The sequence below is a fragment of the Eurypyga helias genome, unplaced genomic scaffold, assembly GCF_000690775.1.
Source record: "Eurypyga helias isolate BGI_N326 unplaced genomic scaffold, ASM69077v1 scaffold12382, whole genome shotgun sequence".
NCBI classification, from domain to species: Eukaryota; Metazoa; Chordata; class Aves; order Eurypygiformes; family Eurypygidae; genus Eurypyga; species Eurypyga helias.
The window spans coordinates 54,569-75,782 of record NW_010237877.1 but is presented as its reverse complement, the minus strand read 5'-3'; the positions used below and the strand labels follow the sequence as shown (position 1 = coordinate 75,782).

General features: G+C 39.0%; 1 protein-coding gene across 1 annotated transcript in view; it reads left to right on the top strand.

The window, feature by feature from the left end:
* Positions 1 to 21,214, top strand: part of TENM1 (teneurin transmembrane protein 1) — a gene marked incomplete at its 5' end in the record, with an annotated part of 128,682 nt that overhangs the window by 58,984 nt on the left and 48,484 nt on the right. Inside the window, 5 exons of the mRNA XM_010147636.1 lie at positions 1,340 to 1,607; positions 6,699 to 6,842; positions 11,192 to 11,441; positions 12,304 to 12,324; positions 15,775 to 16,007. Of these exons, the coding sequence (XP_010145938.1) occupies positions 1,340 to 1,607; positions 6,699 to 6,842; positions 11,192 to 11,441; positions 12,304 to 12,324; positions 15,775 to 16,007 (916 nt within the window). The remainder of the gene's footprint in view (positions 1 to 1,339; positions 1,608 to 6,698; positions 6,843 to 11,191; positions 11,442 to 12,303; positions 12,325 to 15,774; positions 16,008 to 21,214) is intronic.

The window sequence follows — 21,214 nt, the reverse complement described above, 5'->3', positions numbered from 1 at the left end:
AAAGAAGGGGAACACTGCAAATCAGGAACAATAAAGGGAGCAGGATTTCCCTGGCAACACTACATTTCATATGTCGAAAGGACAAGTGCTGGCAGGCCTCCAGCTGTACTGCAGCAATCCTATGACAGTGATACTGTTGCAATGTGTAAATAAAATTGTGTTGGAAGTGAAGTAATCTCTTGTGAAACAAGAAAAATTGAAAAACTGGGGAATATAAACAAAACAGTTTGTATTTTTCCAAGCTTGACGACTTCAACATTGTGACAGTTTGACTTGTTATTATGGATATACACTAAAATCATTAACCTTAATAAGTCCAGCCTAGTTTTCAGTGGCTTTTGAGTGACTGCGATGGCATCCTCCAAGAAGGTGCTCTCTTCTATTGCCTGCTGTTCCTCCCAGTCTGTCCCAGATGAGCTCTTTTCTCTCGGGAGATACAAGAGCTAAATCCCTTTTTGTAGCTCCAAGGCCCACATCATTCAAAAGGTCAAGGCCAGGTTTCTTTTTTTCCCTCACAAGCTCACAGTCATCGCAGTCTCTCTAGTTGCTGAGGGCTTATCTTCATTGCAGCCAGGAATTGATACTAGCCCACAGTGGGCATATCCAAGCCAGCTTTAATCCAGGTGATTCAGACAGCGGCAGTGACAGCAGTGCCAAGGGATTTGAACTCCGTTGCACACCCTAGGGACTTACCTGTTAGCTACGTGACTCTGACGCCCCGACTGCTTCATCTCGACTGCTTCATCTCGACTGCTGTGTGTCCCCAGTTAGCTTGTTATGCTGTGCCTTGGTATCGCGTGCCCCTTCTTCCTGGAACTGAGCCTTACTGCCAGCGCTTCTGCACAGAAGATGGCTTACAGGAAGGTTTGTTTTCTTTCTCAGCGCTCGACAAGTTAGAGTTATTACCTCCAAAGCAGGATAGTACCTTCAAATCATAATGTAATACATGAAGCATGTGTATTTTTAAAAAGTTTTTAATTGTATTCTGGTTAAGAACACTCATTAAGTCAACCAAATAATAAAGCCAAGGAAAAGCCGTAGAGTTCATTATGTCCACAGAGATAGCATTTGCTCATTGGTAAATGAGAGTAAAGCGTTGGAGGAGGTGGCTGTTTATCAAAATAGAGAGATGCCATCCAGTAAATTGACCAAGCAGTTTCTGGTGTTGGACATGTTGTAATTTGCCTGGCTACTACATCTGTGAAAAAAGCACAGACAACCGTCAGTGTTTTAAGTGGTACTGTGTGCACACCATGATTATGAAATATAAAATAAGTACCTGCTGTCATAATTTTACAATTGTCCTGGCTATAGGCATAACAATGTGGTTTTTTCCAAGGCTGTCCAAGAGGAAATCCCAATTCCTTCAAGTTTTGTGAAGCTGAGTTATCTCAGCAGTCGAACACCAGGGTATAAAACTTTGCTGCGCATTATTTTGACACACACGGCCATCCCTTCTGGAATGACAAAGGTCCATCTGATAGTTGCTGTTGAAGGACGTCTGCTTCAGAAATGGTTTCCTGCCGCAGCCAATTTGGTCTACACGTTTGCCTGGAATAAGACAGACATATATGGGCAGAAGGTTTCTGGTCTGGCCGAGGCTATGGGTATGTACAATCAACTTGATGTAAGCAGGGACACTCACACACATCAAGCCAGGAGAATACGACTTATAAATTTTGTTGCTGCACTTCCACTCTTTAAGCCAAATGCCTCTTTAGATAAAGTGACTCGTATGATTTCCTAAGAACATTTATTTTCTTGTTCTTCCAATGTCATCTTTCTAATTTAATCAATTTGAAAATCCTGTTTTCCCTCGGAGAATGGTTATGTACTAACGGCATTATATTCAGCTGTCTTTGGTTTTGAATGTTACTTTGAATATGACCTTTGGTGTGTCATTGTTCCTGTCATTTTTTGGCTGTGACATTTAAAATGTCATTTCCACTTAGGGTTTACAAAATTCTAACTTTTAGGCATCCTTTCTTACTGCATTTCACGTCCCCAACAGTTAAAACTTCTTGATTTGTTGTTTAAAGATGTTTAAACAAAATACATCACGTTTCATAGGCTCGCTTTACCAAGCAGCACAAGCAGCTGTTCCAAGAATTGCTGCAGCAGCGCTGTCTGTGCAAATACATTTTATTTAGCCAGCCTTTTCTTTTTTTTTTTCCCCATTAATTTCATTATTTGGTTTTTAAAAGGCTCATTATTTTTTTTTTAATTGAATTTGGGGTTATTTTCCTTAATGGACTAATCTTACAGATACTTTCCACTAAGATTATTTACCTTACCAGCAAGGCGTAGTGTTATGAATAAGACCTTGTCGCTTGCTTAGCAGTTTTGTTTTGCTTTTTAAGTCGGGGGAATCATAGCAGGCTATAAAACAAGAGTAGCAATGTCTACGTGGAGCCATCCACCCTTGCAAGGAGCATGCCTCATTCCGTATATGAAAATGCTGTTCCAAAGGGCAGCCAGAAGCTCCCTTCAGGACCTGCTGTGTTGTCCATACAGCAAAGTGGCCCCGTGCAAAGCCAAAAGGTGCCGTCCCAGCGATACAAGCCCGGCTCCCAGAGCACCTAGTGCGCGACTGTAACCGTGTGTGCCCAGCCAGGTAGTCTGAGAGGCAGCTGTCTGGAGAGGTGATGGGAGGATCATGGCACTTCCCTAGTCATTTTAACTTAGAGGATGAGCAGACATAGCCACTGGTGTCCACAAAGGTTTAGGAGACCCAAACATGGAGTATGATTTACATTGTGCGATGCACATAGGGATGTGTTGGACAACAAGGAGCTTATTCTAGGAGAGTGGTCCCACAGTCTACTTCAGCGGATACAACTGCAGGCGGCTGCCAGAACGTACATTCCCACATTCTCTCCTTATCCCTGGGCCACCACTCACATTCATTTGATCATGAAATGAGCCAGATCAGGAACAAATTCAGCTGAAAACTGGAGCAACCAGAAAAGAAGTGATAAATTTTCAGCTTCATTAGTTTCCTGATCTGCTATGGATGCCAGCGCAGAGGCACCGGACTCATTCCAGCTGTAGCTCGCATTACATTGGCCTTGTGAAACCTCCTGGTTAGGGGACAATCCTAGCCCATCGCAGATATAGAGTCCTGCTAGTGTTTTGCAGTGAGGGAAAGTATGAAATGGGTTGTTGTCTTCACTTATACATACTTGTGCAAATCCAGAAATGAAAAAAAAATGACATGTTTGAGAGGGTAAAGTTCTGCATCATCTAGGAATCTTCTGATGATCATGGAGTCCAGTACATACCTGGACTTTCCAACAATTTAAATGAAATACACAGCATCTTAAGACATGACACTAGTTACAGATTCCCAAATTAGAAATAGATGAGCATAATATGCTTAAATATGAATAAAGCTTATGCAATAGTGCTGGATATCAACTTTTAAATTATTTAATGGGTTCTTAATTTTTTTTCTTAAAGTTTAGTTTTGCTTCTTGCAAAGCAGAACAGAAGCAAAAATCTTTGTATTTTAAGTGCATTGTTAGCATGCTTTGTTAGATTCCAATAAAGCTTTATTTAATTTGACACCGTGTGGTACTCGGGGATCTTCCTATGCATCCATTATATGAATTTTTGTCAGAATAATTTCCTCTGCCAGTATATTACCAATATTTAATAATGCATTCTGTTCAGTTTTCATTTTAATTAAATTAAAGTGCAGCTTGAAATCCTGGAACTCAGGAATATAACCATCTGTCTTTGGTTTTTTAAATGCTATAGACATATTTATTTTTCTTCAGGGTTATTGACAGAAATGATCACACAATCAGTTACAGAAAAAAAGATTTTTCTGAGCATATTTCCACACACAAGTCATTCTGTTTAAATTTGTTGGAGAAGTGTTTGCTGGTGTTTGTCTAGTCCCCAAGTCCCTAATAAGAGGCCATTTTCTCAGAGTAACAGCTGAGATGATAAAGTAACATTCCTTGTTCTGAATAAACCATCATGTGGACGTTGACACACAGAACCTTGGTGCTGAAGTCTATGTCCCCTCGTAATGTAACATGGGAAAAGGAAGAATTTCAGTAGAAACCTCATTAAATGCTCCTGTGTAACTGCAGACATGCTCAGTCTTACTCCTGCAAGCACGTGCAGCCCACACAGCAGCAGGAAGTGGTGTGCAAGGACTAACCCTTCTGGGTGTGAATATGAACCAGCCCTCAAGCAGAATAGTCTTAGGTCTTCTCTGTTTTTCACTTTACTTGTTACTTTGGTTGAGTTCATTATATTCGTTGTTTGAAGAAGTAAGGTGCTGATAAGTACAAATATTTCAGGAGAGGTTGAGATAGAGGTTACTATCCAGTTGAATCATGTCTTTTTTTCCTTACCTGTATTTTGGCAACAGCCCTTAAACTGTGACATGCTGGCACTATTGGCAAATTGTTGTACGCCCTTCTAAATAGTTGTATAAACAGATTTTTGGTACAGATGTTTTCCATAAACCTTTTGAAATCCAGTTTGAGACTGCAAAGAACGAACTGTACTTGCTGGCTGTTAGTGTCGAGAAAACAGTTACTACATTTCTCCTTCATGCACTGAAGCCTCAGTCACCTCAAAAAAATGGCTATAAATTAATTCAACCAGAATATAACACCCCGCAATGAGGGGAAGCCAACTCAGATTGTCTTTTCACTTCCAAAATAATATTTTGCCAGTAAAAAAATACTTGTTTTTCAAGTGGCACTGCAGTCACTGGGTTGGCTTTCCAATGATTATGCTTCACTTTGATTACTTTGAGTGCTAAACAGTTGTTAGGAAGTTTTCATGGGTGGTACATCGGTACCTCCAGTTAGATGTTTCAAAAGACCCTGCTTTAAGATTACACAGATAAGCCTTTTTGGAGCATAGACTTCTTTCATAAATATGTATAAGTGTACATAGAAACACAGTTGCAGAGACACGTGAAGGCAGCTACACACAATAACTGAGAGTAGGGAACAGTGAACTTTTAAGAAAGGCGATGATAACCTCTAGAGGGTATTTGGCAGCTCAGAAACATCAGCTGAGGGCAGGGAATAGCAGGCGCTTTACAGCGTTAGTTACAGTCCTGGTAAATGTGCCGCTGTGGATCCATTGGCACAGATTCTTAGATGGTGTAAATTGTTATACCTCCCTAGACCCAGATATCAGCACGGAACCTTAGAGCAGCTGATGAACTGTCCTGGGGGTCTGTAAGAGTTCACTGAGCAAGGCTGAGTGACTTTGGATTATAGGTCTTTCCTCTTTCCAAGTACACACGCCTGACCCCGGATTGAACGTGTTAAGTGCACGAATGGAGTAAGGATGCTAACATGTAGGTGGCAAGGGTGAGGTTGCTTCATAGGGAGTATCTGCCCCTTATCTTCTGTCTGCATTAACACCTAGAAAATAGCCTGTTTGGTTATTGAACTTTGATGGCTCATCCCAGCACAGGATGGGGCGGTTGTGGAAGAAGCTCCATGCCCGCAGTTGGGCACTCAGCCCCGGGAGTTACCCAGAAACATTGCTGATGTTAGTCCTAAGAGCTCCTCTAACAGAAAGCGTGGACAGAGTGGCTGCTGGACCCGCACACTGAAACCTGTAGTGTTGGAAACGTGCAGTATTTATGGTATTTAAGGAGATGTGATTTTTACAAGTCAGAGTTTAGCTGCAAAACTAGGTTCTTTCTGCTAAAATGATGAAGCAGCTCTAAGTTGCTGTAAGGAACAGCTTTTCAGTTTGCCCTAAAACATTTATCTTACAAACACAAATGCTCCCTGCTGTAGCTGGTCAAAATATTTTGATTGCATCCAGTAATGGAATTTAGGTGGTATTAAAACTATTTATGGTTCAAGTAAAATGTACCTAAAGCTGCTACATAGAAAAAGTGAGAAGAAATATTGAAAATGTCAGAAAACTCTGGGGTTTTAAATATTTTTTGATTTTGTATATTAAAATGTTTCAAAGACATTTTTATTTTGTAAAAGCTGAACCCCCTCAATATTTCCTATACCAAATTTTGGGATTTGGTGTCCAAAAACAACAAAAAAAAGTGGTATATTAGATACACCAAAATTTAAATCTAAAAGAGGTTTTTTGGTTTTACTGTGATGCTAAAGGGAAGGTGGGTTTGGTCCATTTTAGCACTCCCCAAAACCACCATCCTTCGGGAAATACAAGATTTTCAGCAGGTATTTTGGCCAGCTGTAGAGAGGGCCCATGTGATGTGCAAGTCTGTTAAGATAAATGTTTAAATCTAGAAATTTTCAGCTTAACTGAAAATCCGTTTCTGCTTAACTACAGTTTTTACAATTAGGAAGCAAATTAAAACTAGTTTGTTTTAACATGGATTTTTTTTTTTTCCACTTAAGCTCTTATTCAGGTATGAATTAGCAGAAATGCAATAAACAGTCAAGTCAGGAGACATTGGGGGAGATTTATGTTTTTAAGAAATCCATAAATGATACAACTGAAAATTTTCTGCTTTGCAACAGTAGCAACTACAGCAGTAATAACACACTAATCTCTTAAAACCCTTTTTGGAAAAAAAAACCAAACACCATTCAACAATAGCAATCAGGCAGAGGAAAATTAGTGGCATCATTACTTGACAGATGAATATCAGAACCTGGAATGAAAAATTACCTAGTAGTTCACAGAGGAAAAGGTAGACTGATAGAGCTTTAATTATTTGTTTGCAGTGTCGGTGGGATATGAATATGAAACATGTCCTGATTTTATTCTCTGGGAGAAGAGAACAGTAATCCTTCAAGGCTTTGAAATGGATGCTTCAAATCTGGGAGGCTGGTCTATAAACAAACACCATGTATTAAATCCACAAAGTGGTAAGTCCTTCCTTTATTAACTGGCCATGCAGGAGAAGAATACAAATTTTAAAGGAATTAATTGTTCAGATTTTAAGCATTACACTTCCTAATGTGTAATCCTCTTTGTTTGAATGTGCACCCTCATTTATTGAGAACAGAACTGTAAATGCTATCTGAAAGGATATTTTTAACCTTCTGGCTCCCAGGTGTTAAACACTAATATCACTAACTCTTGTGATCGCTAGCACGTTTTGGGTACTTGGATGGAAAAAGTACATACACAAAGGTTTGTTCTTACACTGTTGGTACAGAGGTACCAGCTTTTAGGTCACTTTGTAGTGTTCTATTCTCAGTGAAGTGTCTACACCCCAAATTCATCCTATGACTAACCTCAGCAGCATCACAGCGCAGGGAGACAAACCGTGCAGGAGAACAGACCGGCTGAGTCAGAGGTAGCACTTCCAAACCCACGCTGCCAGCCCGGTATGTAGAAGCTTTTGTGGCTGCCGGCTCTGTGGAGAACCAAGGTAAATTATTCTTCAGGAAAAGCAATCCAGCACCTTTCAAAGCATTAGAAAAAAAACTGTAAACACTTTTGGTGTCATAACATTAACCCTGCAGAGAGATTCTTCAAGCACGGAGACTTGAATCTGTCTTCTCATTCCTTTTCTTTTGTTCACGCGGGTTTTTCTTTTTCTCCTTTAACATCTACAATCAGGAATTAGTGGGATTAAATTATTAAAACACTACTTGTAGATAAATTATGGTAACTAGAAAAATACGGTTTTGCCAACAAACGTATCTGACTGTCTGGAGGAAGAGAAACTTGGGGTCAGACTTCAGTACTTATAAATCAGCAGAGTACTGGATTCAGTGAAGTTCTCTCAATTTGCTCCAGCTGAGAGTCTGTCCACTAAAATCTATTTCCATCTGCAAACTTCTGTTAATGAAGATTCATGCACAGATGTATGGCTGTCAGGTTTTTACAAGTTCTGTTGTTGAATGCACAGCTACAGTATAAATATTCCAAATACAAAAGGTCAGATTTAGTTTGTAAATTATCTGGATTTCTGTTTTGATTTAAAATAGTTTGACATTTTAAACAGCGGTTCTTTCATACCCTGTCTTATTGGTTTGTATAGATTGTCTCTTTTAAATGCCAGCTATTGACATTTAACACAAAGAGAAATCTGACCTCAGTCAGCTCAGCCCCCAACTGTGAGCCCCATAGTCTACTCCTTAGTGCCAATTTACCACTTGCATAGTTTAATTTCAAGACTAAGTGGCTGGCAGTAACTCCAATTTATATGACTATCTGCTAACTGGAGTGGTTACTACTATAATTCACCCCATAGGCACTAACATGTCCTGAGATTTTGTAAAGTATACAATTATAATCTGAGCGGGGTTTAAACCATTGCTTTCCTGAGCACGGGGTACGTGGTGGCAAACGGTATCCTGGCTGCGTGGCTGAGAATGCCAGAGGGCACTGACCTGTCAGCCACACGCCACCTCCCCTGGCATCACCCAGGCTGTGCCCGCTACCCCAGCCCCATAACAAGGACGGTGAAGTTGCAGCTTCTTATACCTGCTCCTCTTCCTCGTGCGTGCCCACTGTGCTGGGCATGATCGAGGCTGAGGTCGGGGGGAAGCTGCTGGACACTGTTATCCATTACTGACAGAACCGGGGAGGGCAGGGCATAATGTCTGACTGAACCAGTGGGTCTCTTCATTGACAGCTTGCAGGGAGGGTGACAAAGCCCAGCCGGAGCTCGGTGACAGCTCAGGTGTTCCTCTGGTTGTGATGGGCTTTGAGCATCCACGCCTGGCTTATCTCTAGGAACCAGAGAAGGCGTTAGGAGCAGTCAAACGACGACTGTTCCCAAGCTAGTGTGCTCCTAACAGAGCAGCCTGTAGACTTGTATTCAAGCAACAAAACCATATAGTGTGCTGTGTTAACCAAAAGGATAAAAATAACGAGTGTGCTTCTGGACTTACCTAGACACTAGTGAACTGACCTTCCATTTCAAGTATGTGAAATTTACTTTAAGTAAGGACAAGAATGTGGTTCAAACTTAGAATTACGCATTTCAGATTTACCTCCGTGCCACTGTGAGTGGAATGAAAAGCATGAGTAGCCTTCTCAAGTATGAATATATTGAGATTTTTCACTTTTAATTGAAGCATTCCCTCTGTATATATGAAGAGCTTTTCTTTTTAGAGGCATGAAAATTTCATCTATTTTTGAAACACTGTCACTGGATTAACTACAGAAATAACATTGGAATACAACATAGATGTCTTTTAAGAATTCTCTATTGCAAATTACAATTTTGTTTTCAAACTAGAAGCACGTTGTTTGTTAGTTAACTAGTCCTAAAGAGCTTACATCTAACTTCAGCCACTAAGCCTCCTCTGCCAGCAGGTCTGCTGCTGTGCACAACATTCCTACCTAAAGACAGGGTGGATATGCTGACATCCCTCCCCATAAAGGCTGTTCATTTTAGAGGTGTTACAAAATAAACTAAGTGCAACAGAAAAAACTGTAAAAAACAAATAGATGCGGTTTTACAGAATTGCACTTCATAGCACAGCCCAGGCTGTGGAGGTACAAGTATTGACATGAAACAAGTATTGACATAGAAACCATAGCAAGTTAAAACTGTTCTACTGCCAGATACATAGGGATCTTAAAAAAAAAAAAAGAAAAGAAAGGTGTCCTATTCCAGCAGCATAGATATGAAATAACATACATTGTTCTGAGGTGGCTGTCAGTGGAAACTCAAGCTTTTTAAATATATACAGTTTCACATCAATATGACTGTTAGGTTAACAAAGGACCATGTCCAGTTCTCAGCTATACTTAACTCTTCTCTTCCCACTTTCTTGCCCCTCTAGTTTAGAGGTTTGATCACTTCTAATTCATGACATGATAGAGTTTAATGTTTTCTAACACCAAGGTTTTGGTCAGTTTGGAAGATCTTCAGGGCATTTCTCATAATCAAGAAGGAAACACATACAATAAATACTAGTCCTTGTATAGAGTCCTTTTTAAAGGCACCTATATCTCCTTAATACAAATGAACGTGCTTTTAACCGATTTTTCAGAGTATTCTTTCAAGTAGATTTTTCTTCTGATGGGCAAGTGTATTGATTCCATTTTTATTTATCTGGGGGAAGGAGGAGTAATTTTACAGGGACTTTATGCTTTACGGTAATTTCAGCCCCAGTGCAACACAGCAAAGACTAAAGCAGCAGCTCCAAAGTCTGAAATTAAGCACAAGCTTACATTTATTGACAGCAAAACATATTCTCCGGAGTCCTAATTATTTACTGGCATTTGTATGAGGTAGTGAAAATATTACCTTTACATTGTTAATTCCAGGCAAAGGGCAGCATCTTCATTTAATAGTATTTTTTTTTCTGGTGCATAAGGGAAAATATTGCCATTACGGGAGGCCAATGTTCAAATACATAAATGTCCTCTATCATTCAGAGGGAAAAAAAAAAAAATATATATATATAATTCCCTTCAAAATAGCTATGGCAACACTCAGTAATTTCCAAGGAAACTTATAGCTTACCTGAAAGCCACAAAAAAAATTAGTTTAACAAAAGTTGGTAGAGACAGTACATAAATACATTTGCCATACTTTGGGAAAATTTGCACGTATCTTAACATGTACTTCGTCTGCTGCAGAGCAGTGCTAAAATACTGACACACTGGAAAGTTGTTTTAAACTTTACAGCAGAATTTAATATATTCTTGTGGGTAAGAAATCCACTTGTGCCTCAGAATTACTCCTTGACTTAACTTGGTTTTGCTGCACTTGGCACCATCTTCATATACCATGAAGGACTCACATTTAACTTTGAATATTGATTTTGTACTGCCACTCAGTGCTCTTTTGTGAAAAATGCATAGTAGTCCTGCTATTAATCTCCTTTAATTAAATATTCAAGCTGCCTAAGAAACTCCTCTGCTACCTAATAAAAATTTATGAATAAAATGAATATTAAAGTAGTAATCCCCAAGAAATCAGATAGCACTGCAATTAACAGTCAATTTGTTAGAGCATTAACCAACCATGAGTCCTACTCATGATGTTGGCTTTTAAAATAGCCACTAACCACTAATCAGCAAAATGGTGATGGTGAAGCTTGGGGCTGAACAAAATTGGAAGGGATTAGTGGAACCATGTGACAGTCTTTAGAAGATCCAGCATTTGTTGCTGTTTTGGTAATCTGATTTTCTAGAGGAATGCATAATCCAAAACTGTGGAATAGTTTAAATGCTAAACATTTGCTTTTTTCAGCTCTGTTTTCTGCCTCTCTCTCCCCCCGCTCCCCTACTCTCCCCCTTTTAGGAATTGTACACAAAGGAAATGGTGAGAACATGTTCATTTCCCAGCAGCCACCAGTCATCTCAACCGTGATGGGCAACGGACACCAGAGGAGTGTCTCTTGCTCCAACTGCAACGGCCTTGCGCTCAACAGCAAACTCTTTGCCCCAGTTGCTCTTGCTTCTGGGCCTGATGGTAGTGTCTATATCGGTGACTTCAATTTTGTCAGACGCATCTTTCCCTCTGGAAACTCAATCAGTATACTAGAATTAAGGTAAAAATAAATAATGAGCTTTCTCTGACTAGTGTTCATTATCCTGGCTGTGATATGCCTGTGAAACCTACAGTGAGCCTTTTTCACTTATGACTCAAAGAAGCAGCCACGTTAAGTTTCCTCGTTGACTGTATGTCTCATCGACTGGCGAACAAATTCATCAGAAAACTTACGCTTACTTTAAAGTCATCAGTTAAAAAGGGCATCTTAAGTGGCCTTTAGAAATGGTTTTGCATGATGAATTTCTGCGAAGTGCAGAACTAATAGAGCTATTTTTAATTCCAGTGAAATTTTCATACGTTTTCACCAAAAAGTTAAAATATCCCACGAAGTATATTTTTTGAAGAAAAGCCCATAATTCAGGAGCAAATATGTGCAGTATCATGTCAGGTCACAGCATTATAGCTGAAGATAGACTTAGCATATTTAAAATTAATACAATTGTTTGTCTTCTGTAACAGAGGACATGACTTTAAGCGAAGAGCAAACCTGGCCTTGCAGACTGACGTCTCAGGCTGGGCCTGTGCCACTGTTAACGAGTCCCCTGTAATTACGACTCCAGCTTCCCATTCCCTCTCAGGGCCAGAGGGGAAGGCAGGAAAGATTTCGGACACTGATACACTAAATTTCTCTTACTTAACGCCCACGATTCTCCAGCAAGCCAACATTGCTGGTGGTGATCAGCAATGTCAGGTGGGGGAAAGCAGTCAGAGAGAAAGAAAACCTGAGTAACAGGATAAACAATGTTTTGTTATTGGGATACAGCTCTGTGAGCAGTTAGGTAAAGGATACTGTTTTGTTAAGGACTAACATTTCTTCTCTTTTTCCTTTTTTTTTAACCTGAACCCATCTGTTTCACTAGGAATAGAGACACGAGACACAGGTAAGTAAAACACAGTAACAGTAATCTGTGAACCGCGTTTGAGGAAACAGTTTTACAAAAGTCCTTTTAGAAGTCTGGATATAGAGAAACACACTGAATTTAATAAGTACCGATGTTAATCAAAATCACCTTTGTTTATAGTAAAGTAGGTTTGATTTCATTCCTCCAAAAGGGACAAGTCTTGTCTCTCAAAACCAGTTTGCTGGTCACCAAGCAGAGAGGTTTAAATGCAAGAGGTGGGAGCATGTCACGGCTGTCATAAGCATTTCGCTTGGTGTTTGAATGATCATAGGTACAGCCAGCCAAGAAAACTGGAGTTTCAGCACAAAGACATACAAAAGTCATGAGTCACACAAGAGGACTGTGCTTTAGCAGTTCTAGAATATCCAAACTTTAAAATCTGCCACAGTTACAGAGGTTGCACAGCAGGTCCCACAACTTGAGGACGCTGTGTCACAGCTCAGTCCTTGCTTCTCCATCTAAAACAAAAGCAAGTGGCTTCTCCCCCTTCCAGTTAGCATTTTGACAGGTTTCTTTGAAGGAATGAACATTGCACATTAGGCTTCTGCAGCAGACGGTGAGGGAGTTGGTTCTAACAATCCAGCTGCCGAAATGAAGTTGCAGGCTAGAATGAGATAGCAAGGCACTCGGTATCCTTAGAAACAAACTTCTTAGCATTTCAGAACATAGAGAGATAAATCGGCACATATTGAACTTATTTACCCTGTAATGCATTCAGAACATGAATCAGGTTTTAAATTCAGGGGTTTCTTTAGTAAAGTAGAATTTTCTTAATACCTGCTCACTAGTACCAGTTTCTTGATATAACCTTAAACCTTAATTAAATCAAGTTGTGACAAAACTCAAGTACCCAGCCCTATTAATTACAATAATAATTAATTACAATACTCTGTTAGTATTCTGTCCGAGTGAAATCATTGGAATATTGGAGGGAATCAGCTGAAGCTAATGTAGTCTTTGAGGTTATGGGGGAAGCAAGTACTCGGCAGTCCCACTCTACACCTTTCTCTTTAGGCTGCGAAGGCCATAGTCATGGTGGAAATTTCTAGGATGTTCAAAGAAACATGTGGAAGCCACAACTTCCAGTTCCTCAACACAAATTTTAGTCTCCAAACAAACAGTGGAAAAGGGTTCTTTTTACTGCATCAAAGAAAATACTGTATAAAAAGGGATAGAGTTTGGAGACCAATAAACAGAGAAGGCCACTGATCTTAATTTCGACTGTTTTCTTCTCATCAGGATTTTAATAAGAAATTACAAAGCTCTATAATAACTGTCATGGTTTAGCAACATGGAAATGAAAACTGGGCTTTGAGGTGACATGAAAAAATTTTACTACAGAGTAGTAATAAATTGTTCTGGAAAGATTCATTATAAATCCTAGTCTACTTGATATAGTTTTTAATAGGCTGATTTAAATAAACTCAGATTTAGATTTGATTGAAAACTTCTGCAAAGATAGTATTGGATTTTATGTAATTTTTACTAATATTCTTCAAATTTGAACACTTTAGTATGCAAAGCTTTAAACATAAACATCAAGAGTTTTCTAACAGCCGGTCTATTAAATGCAATGGCAAGGATGGCAGAAGATGTGTCTACAAGGAGAGTATATGATGACCCCTGCTTCTCTGCACTTTCTGCATGATGAACAATACATTTATTTAACATCTAGAAGTCTCTTTGCAACTTTTCCGCAGAAGTATTTTCTAAAAAAGTCATCTTCTGGTTGACCAGTCTCGTGAGCTCACTCCAGAGAGCACAAATTCTTAGTATGTTGAACAAATTAAATTCTATACTGATGACAATATATAATTTAGCATTAATTGCTTTTAGTTCATCCTCTTACTCATCTTTCATCATACCACTGTCCTCTCGATCCCTATGTTTCCTTGGACTGGGTTTTGCATCTATTACGCACTGTGGGAGTATCTATTTTTTCTATTTCTCCCTTCCATCTTGTAGTTGTTTATGACTAAGGTCAGCTTTAAGCTAGTCTAGCTTGTGGCCCAATGCTCAGAGATGGCAAGTAGTTTCTGTCCCTTTTTGGATGGAGAATGAGAACTGAGAGAAATAGGACCAAGCTCTTTCCCATTTATCATAGTACCACATTAGCCTTATCACCTGTAAATGGAAATTATAAGGCAGGACTGTCTAATAAATGATTAATAAAGCTTAGTATCTGCCTCCACCAAGCAAACATTTCATATTTAAAGAGGTTCCATCAACCTGAAATCAAATCAGTAAAATAAACCAATATCATTTCAGACATTACATAGCTGTCCTGGAGCCTCTGCCAGTTTTTCAGTTTGATTTTATCTAGATTCTTCCTTTATTGGTTTGTTACGGCATGAAAACCCGGCCCTGCAGAAGTAGCTGTACACCACGTGTTGTGAAACCCATCGCAAACAGAACTGACTAAACTGAGAGAGCTAACTCATTTCCTAGATTTGTTGCAGTAATATTAGTTGTTAGTTAATTGTACCAATGTTAATAAAATGTCTCTAACAAAATGTCTGAGCACCAAAACACTGCCTGGCAGTGGCCACTGCTCTGCTGCCTGTGCCTGTCTCCCACCATTTCAGTAACAGACTCTGTGATTTAAAGGATCTACACCTACCTGGATTTTGACTTTATTTTATAATCAGGACTACACTGCAGTCTCACTGGCATGGTGTGCTATGTACTTAGACAATTTCCTCGAACTGGAAATTAACTTTCCATTCAAAAAGAAACAAAAGTCTTACTGGTTATCCCAGTTCTCCAATTAGAATTTATGATCCTGATGATTTAATTAACATATGTAAATATTTTTTAAAGTAACATTTTATAATCTCAATAAGGCACTTCAGTGCATGAATTATGGTGCATTAATTCATGCCTAGTTGCACTGACAGTACTTGGCCTTCTGCCTCGCTCCTGACAATACAGTCGGCATGAATTAAGGCACCATATTTCACACCTTCATATTGCCTAAGGTTTAGAAACAGATAAAAATAACCAAGAGTGCGTATCTGTGCCCATGCAGAACAGTTTGTGATTCACTTTGCTGCCAGTCATAGATTTGTTTTCAGTGCCAAGAGTACTAGGACTTACCAGGTATAAAAATTTACCTTGCTTTTGATAGTAATAATTACAGCTAAGATGAAGCCACTCCAGCTAGTTTTAAACCGGGTGGCTTGGTACTAATGAACAGACTAACTCCTCCAATACCACTCTGCGTTAGCTTGCTACCTGGTACGTAGTTGGCTGGTCAGTACTGGTTCCTTCCTTCTCAGCAGTGGTGCTTGCATAATCTGCATTAAAGCTGGTCTCACGTATGCTTCTGTCATCTCGAAATCATTGAACAGATGTCTTCAGAAGTGCTATGTTACCATGAACAGAGATTAAAATGAAAAACAATTTCACTTTGATGCTCTTCTGTTTTAGTACAAGCCCTGCACATAAATACTACTTGGCCGTTGATCCAGTGTCAGAATCCCTTTACTTGTCAGATACCAACACCAGAAAAGTCTACAAAGCAAAATCTCTCATTGAAACAAAAGATCTGGCCAAAAACGCAGACGTGGTGGCAGGGACAGGTGATCAGTGCCTTCCATTTGACCAGAGTCACTGTGGAGATGGCGGAAAGGCATCCGAGGCCTCTCTCAACAGTCCAAGAGGTAAGAAAAGAGCATATCTGAAGTACTCTGTGTTGGTCATGTCATTTCCCTCGGTTATTTACAGCCATAGATGCAACTGGATGTACAAAAGTGGGTCTGAGGTGATGATTTAACCAACCGTAAGCAAGCCAAATAATTTCATAAATCTCAGTCGTGTTTTTAATACAACTAGTCCTTTATGAGAGAGTAGCTGTGAGCAGCAGGCTCCAGCTAGCATCCTCTGAAATACTCTTTCCTTGTGTGGCAACACTCTTCTTTTACTACCTTTCTATTGCAAGATGGCAGCATTTAATTAAATCTAATTTTTAAGCAAATAATATGGTTCCAAAGTTCATTTTTTAGATTTTTATGCATTCAGGTGACCCTTGTAATGTTAACGAAACTTGCTCACACACGTTAAGTCAGGGTTGTTCAAATCAGACAGCCAGAAAAATTAAGTTTATTTGGAACTCTAGTTTGTCCTTCCTCATTATATGCAGTTTGCAAAATATTAGCATCTCACCCACAGAACATGAAGTAAGCATTTTGCTGCAGCCATCCTGTCAGAGTACATCCTGGACTGTCTCAAGCAAAATGCACACGAAGCCTTGAATCCCCACCAGCACCACAATTAATCGCCTTGCAGTGTGCATTAGAACTGTGGTGAAGTCTCTGGATTTGGTGCTCTAAAGCACCCGATCGCCTTCAACACCCACTGAAATCCCTGGACCAAAGGGTCCTCAGCAGCTCTCAGGGCAGAGCCCTGGGTGGGTTTTAGCATGCTTCTCCCGTAGCACACCGCTCCTCCTAATGACTAGTTCTAAGGAAGGTTTTGATTATTTTTTGTGAGCTAATAAAGGAAGGCTGTGTATCAGTAGGAAATTAGAATGTATATCCAGGTGGAAACATCTCTAAGACAAGCAAATAATCCTGTTTCAAGGCTTAGCAAGAGACACATTGTAATTATAGAGTGACTTTAACATGTCTTTAATGATAGAAGGTAGGTGTGAGGTAAGTACAAATAAATGTTAATCTTCAGGCAGCTAATTAATGTAATGAATCAATTCTAAAAATAGTAGAAAACAAACATTTTTCAGATCCTTTAGCAGGAAAATGATCAATGTTTTATTGCTGACTACAATTGATTATATCTAATTATAATACAATTAGTGGTTCCATCTTATTTTCTTATTTGGGAAGTATGTTGGTGAAAATTTGTAATATGCTATTTACTTTAAAAATACCAATCCACAGCTGGCTTCCTTAATTTCTTTGACTAAAACCTTCTGTTAAGAGTAATAAAAGTATAATGCATGAGTTCTGGGGCAGCCACCAAATATTAAAAGATTAACTGTTAGCAGACAACAGCTCATATATTGGCACATTTAGGTAATGGCTCCCAGCTGCTTTTGATTTATGCATCTAGTCTAAATTAAATCAGTTTGAAATGGTCAGATTTGTTATGTTTTGGATTTTAATCTATGGAACTATGGACTGCCACATGCCCATTTTGTACAGGGCCTAGCAAAATGCAGCATCAACCTATTAGCACAGTATGAACGACTGTTGTGTATTCTCCTAATGGTCTTTAAATGCATGTCCTTGCTTTCCTCTAAACAGTAAGAGGTTGAATAACCTTGGAAAGTAGTAGTGTTTGCCTGGTACCCATAGATCTATTATTTATTAAGAAGCCCAAAAGTCTCACGTACTTAAATACAGCTTTAGAGGTTCTCTTGGATTGCTTATTTTGCTTTTTATCGGAATAATTGTCAAGTCAGAAGATGACACATTTCTACTGAAAATAACATTCAAACACAAATATTTTGTCTAGGAGGCAGGAAACACTGACAAAAATGTTGGTGAGCCCACGACTCGCCAACATCTTGTCCATGTTTAAAAGCACTGGAACGCAAAGCAACACAATGTTACATAATATTTGACCACATAAATAAATAAATTTCTTCCCATTTCTCACCTCTGAGATTTTTACAGTGCAACATAGGTGCCTGATAATGCAAATAAAGACAGAATAATTGCCAAGAGATTATTAAATATAATCATTTGCATTACTTAATGTCCAGACAAGATTAACATTTATATTTTAAGCTGATACGGAAAAACTTTTAGCTCTTCGTTCCATTTGCTGCCTTATTTTTGCCCTGAGTTCTCCTTTTTTCCCCTGTCATAAATGAAAAATAAATTCACCTCTTGGTAAAAATGTAGTATTTGAGAAAGAACTCCATATAGTGGCCGTCTGACCTTGGTTAGTTACAGCTCAAAAGTTGTATTCTCATTTTTGCTGCTGTCTTGGGACTCTGAATAAGGGCTTATTTATATGACTCAGTTTATTCATTTGCTAAATTGGTAAGAAATACTTACTGTGTAACACTTGTGAAACTTTATCCTGTTTGGTAACGTTCTCAGAGGTATGTAAACAAGTGGAGAGTCAATTACCCTTTCTATTTACTTTTCTGAATGAAAGTTGCTTCAAATGCTGTTTTAATTTTTTTGAATTCATAGCAATTTTTCTGTTTCAGTGGGCATGCAGTTAGGGTTTGGGAGAGTCCTAGATTATTATTTAATGATTTAAGGCCTTCATCAACTTTTATTTCTCGTTGTCTCTGTTTGGCAAGACTGCCTTTGCCTAGTGTCCACGAATTTAGTGCCAAACAGGAAAACATCACGAAGTCACACTAATCAATTATGATTTGATCTGCTTTCCACAACACAGGTAACCGACTCGTGTAGCTTTGCTCGATCTGTTCCCACTTCTCTGTGAAGGACTATAGATGGGGCCTAGTGAACATTAATCTTGCACTATTATATGTTGAGCTGACTTTGAAAGATGCTTTTAAACATGCATGGGTAATGTAGTTGAAATTTGAACTTCAATATATTATTTTTACTGCAACTTTCTCTAATTCGGTAGAGATCTCAGACTAATGACTCATGTAATAGATGACCAAGTACTTAAGCAGAATGTGAAATGATACGAGGTGGGGACATAAAATAAGCTCTGTGACAAGCTGAACACATTTATTACACAAGAAGATATTGAAAGTGAAGAAGTATCTACACAAGATATTAATCATTGACTTGAACTTTACCAAATAACGGATTTTAATTTTGGGGTGGGGAATTCTGTTTGGTGGGTTTGGAGATTTTTTTGATAAAAAGTATTTATGGCACATCTACTCACCAATACTATCATTTAAACAAGCTGGATTAGTATTGATAATAAGGTGCTAAGGGCTAGGGTCCTGATTTTAATGAGATTAGTCACTGAGTATTGGAGCAGTAAGAAGCACTAAAATTAATAGAAATACCTGGGAGTTTTTCTACTTAGCACTGCAAAGCCAATGCCTGGATCAAAGGCGTTAAACACTTAACTACCCTGCACTTCTGAAATCAGTCAGCTTTAGACATGTAAATAGATTTGACTTTCCAAGTTTAATTGACAGAGGCAGTGAGGGGCCGAGACAATCAAGGTACCACCTTTTTGCTGAGCTGCAGTGTCTCCCAGTCAGTATACTAAGAAAAGTGACTTAGATTAACATCTGATTCCAATTGCTTTCTATCTGTGATCACCTCAGAGCACTGACACAGGACAGGTGTGGTGGGAAAGCAAACTAAGTAACTTTTGTGAAAACAGTGAGTCCCTCCAGTGATTGAAACCCAAATGTCACAAGTGATTTACGGCATTTGGAAGCACAAGCACTAAATCCAAAGATGTAAGCATCTACAATCCTGCAGTGTCTGCTTTTTTGACTCCTGGGTCCAGACCACACTCCAGAAGACAGAAGCACACGATGTCTGTGCAAACTCCATCTACACTCCGTGCCTCAAGGAATCAAAATCTTCACGCTGAGTACAGAGCACTTGAATGCAGTGTAGTGACCTCACTGCAGATGCAGTGACCTCAACCTAAGCACCAGGGGAAGGTGTAGAAGGTTGGAGTATGCTCTAAATCCCATGCATAACAAAACTTTATACACAGCTGTAGCAAAGAACCTCTTTCACTCAGACCCTTGGCCATGAACTAGTGACACAAAGGACAGCTTGAATTAAAAATCAGCTCTGTAGTAGTTTTATTCATTTTGCTTGAAATTACTAAGGAAATACGACTAAAAAAACTCATGGTTTTGAAAATGTGTTCGCCCTAGTAGCTTACATCCTGAAATAATCAGTCTTGTTGCTCACCATCTGCAGCAATACTTTCTAAAGTAAATGAAGCTGTAAGAACAACTGCTCACATTAAACCTTTGGATTTGTCAAATGACAGTAGCCCATTTAGGGCCTGCTTCCGCTCAGCTAAAAGATTCCTGTTACTTCCAGTAGGATGCAGACCCAATTCCTAATATAGCCTTTTACGAAAATGAGACCCTCTTGTCATAGGCAATGATCAATACTATTTATTCAGCAATCTTTGCTGTTCTATAAATTCCTAAGACCTTTTCAACACTTACATACAATTCAAAAAGGCAAGCAGAATGGGGCAAGATATTTTATTAACTATATATATAAGAAGGAGACAAACCAAGGTGATTTGCAGCTTCTAATCATTGTCATGTATGCGAAAAAATCAACTCACCATTTTTGATTCAACAAAATATATTCTTTATCTATTTCTCTCCAGTAGTCTATGATTTCAGAAGTCTGGGAATCTTGTAGAACACTTAAGAGAAACTTTTTGGGCAGCAAGTTTTCTTAAGGTTGATCCAACCTTCATCTGAATGCATACGTTACTTTTTTGCTAACCGTTGTCAGCAGTATGACACCAGTCATCATGTCTCAGGCTGGAAGCAGGACATTTTCCTTCACGGTCAGTAGTTAACAGTGCTGTTTGCTCCAAGTCTGCTGTTACACATCTGAAGAGAACAACACTCAAGTGCAAGTACTGCAGTCGTGTCACAGCTGACAAAGGACTGCTGAATATTGTGCCGCTAATGCTGAGACAGTAATGAAGTAAAGATGACAAAGATCACAGAGCAACAGACTGCAAATCACTTGAATCATATTTTGAGTGGTGTATTATGGTAACCTATAAATAACTAATTGCATAAAATTGCTTTAGTAGTTTCTGGATGGCAGCTTTAATTAAAAGCACCAAAGACATTTAGAAGTTTAGAAATGGATAGCATGTAATTTGCCCTTTTACCAACCATAAAATGGTAATTAACCAATTTGATTCACTTCTTCCTATTAAAAGTTTTACGAGAATCGCAAGT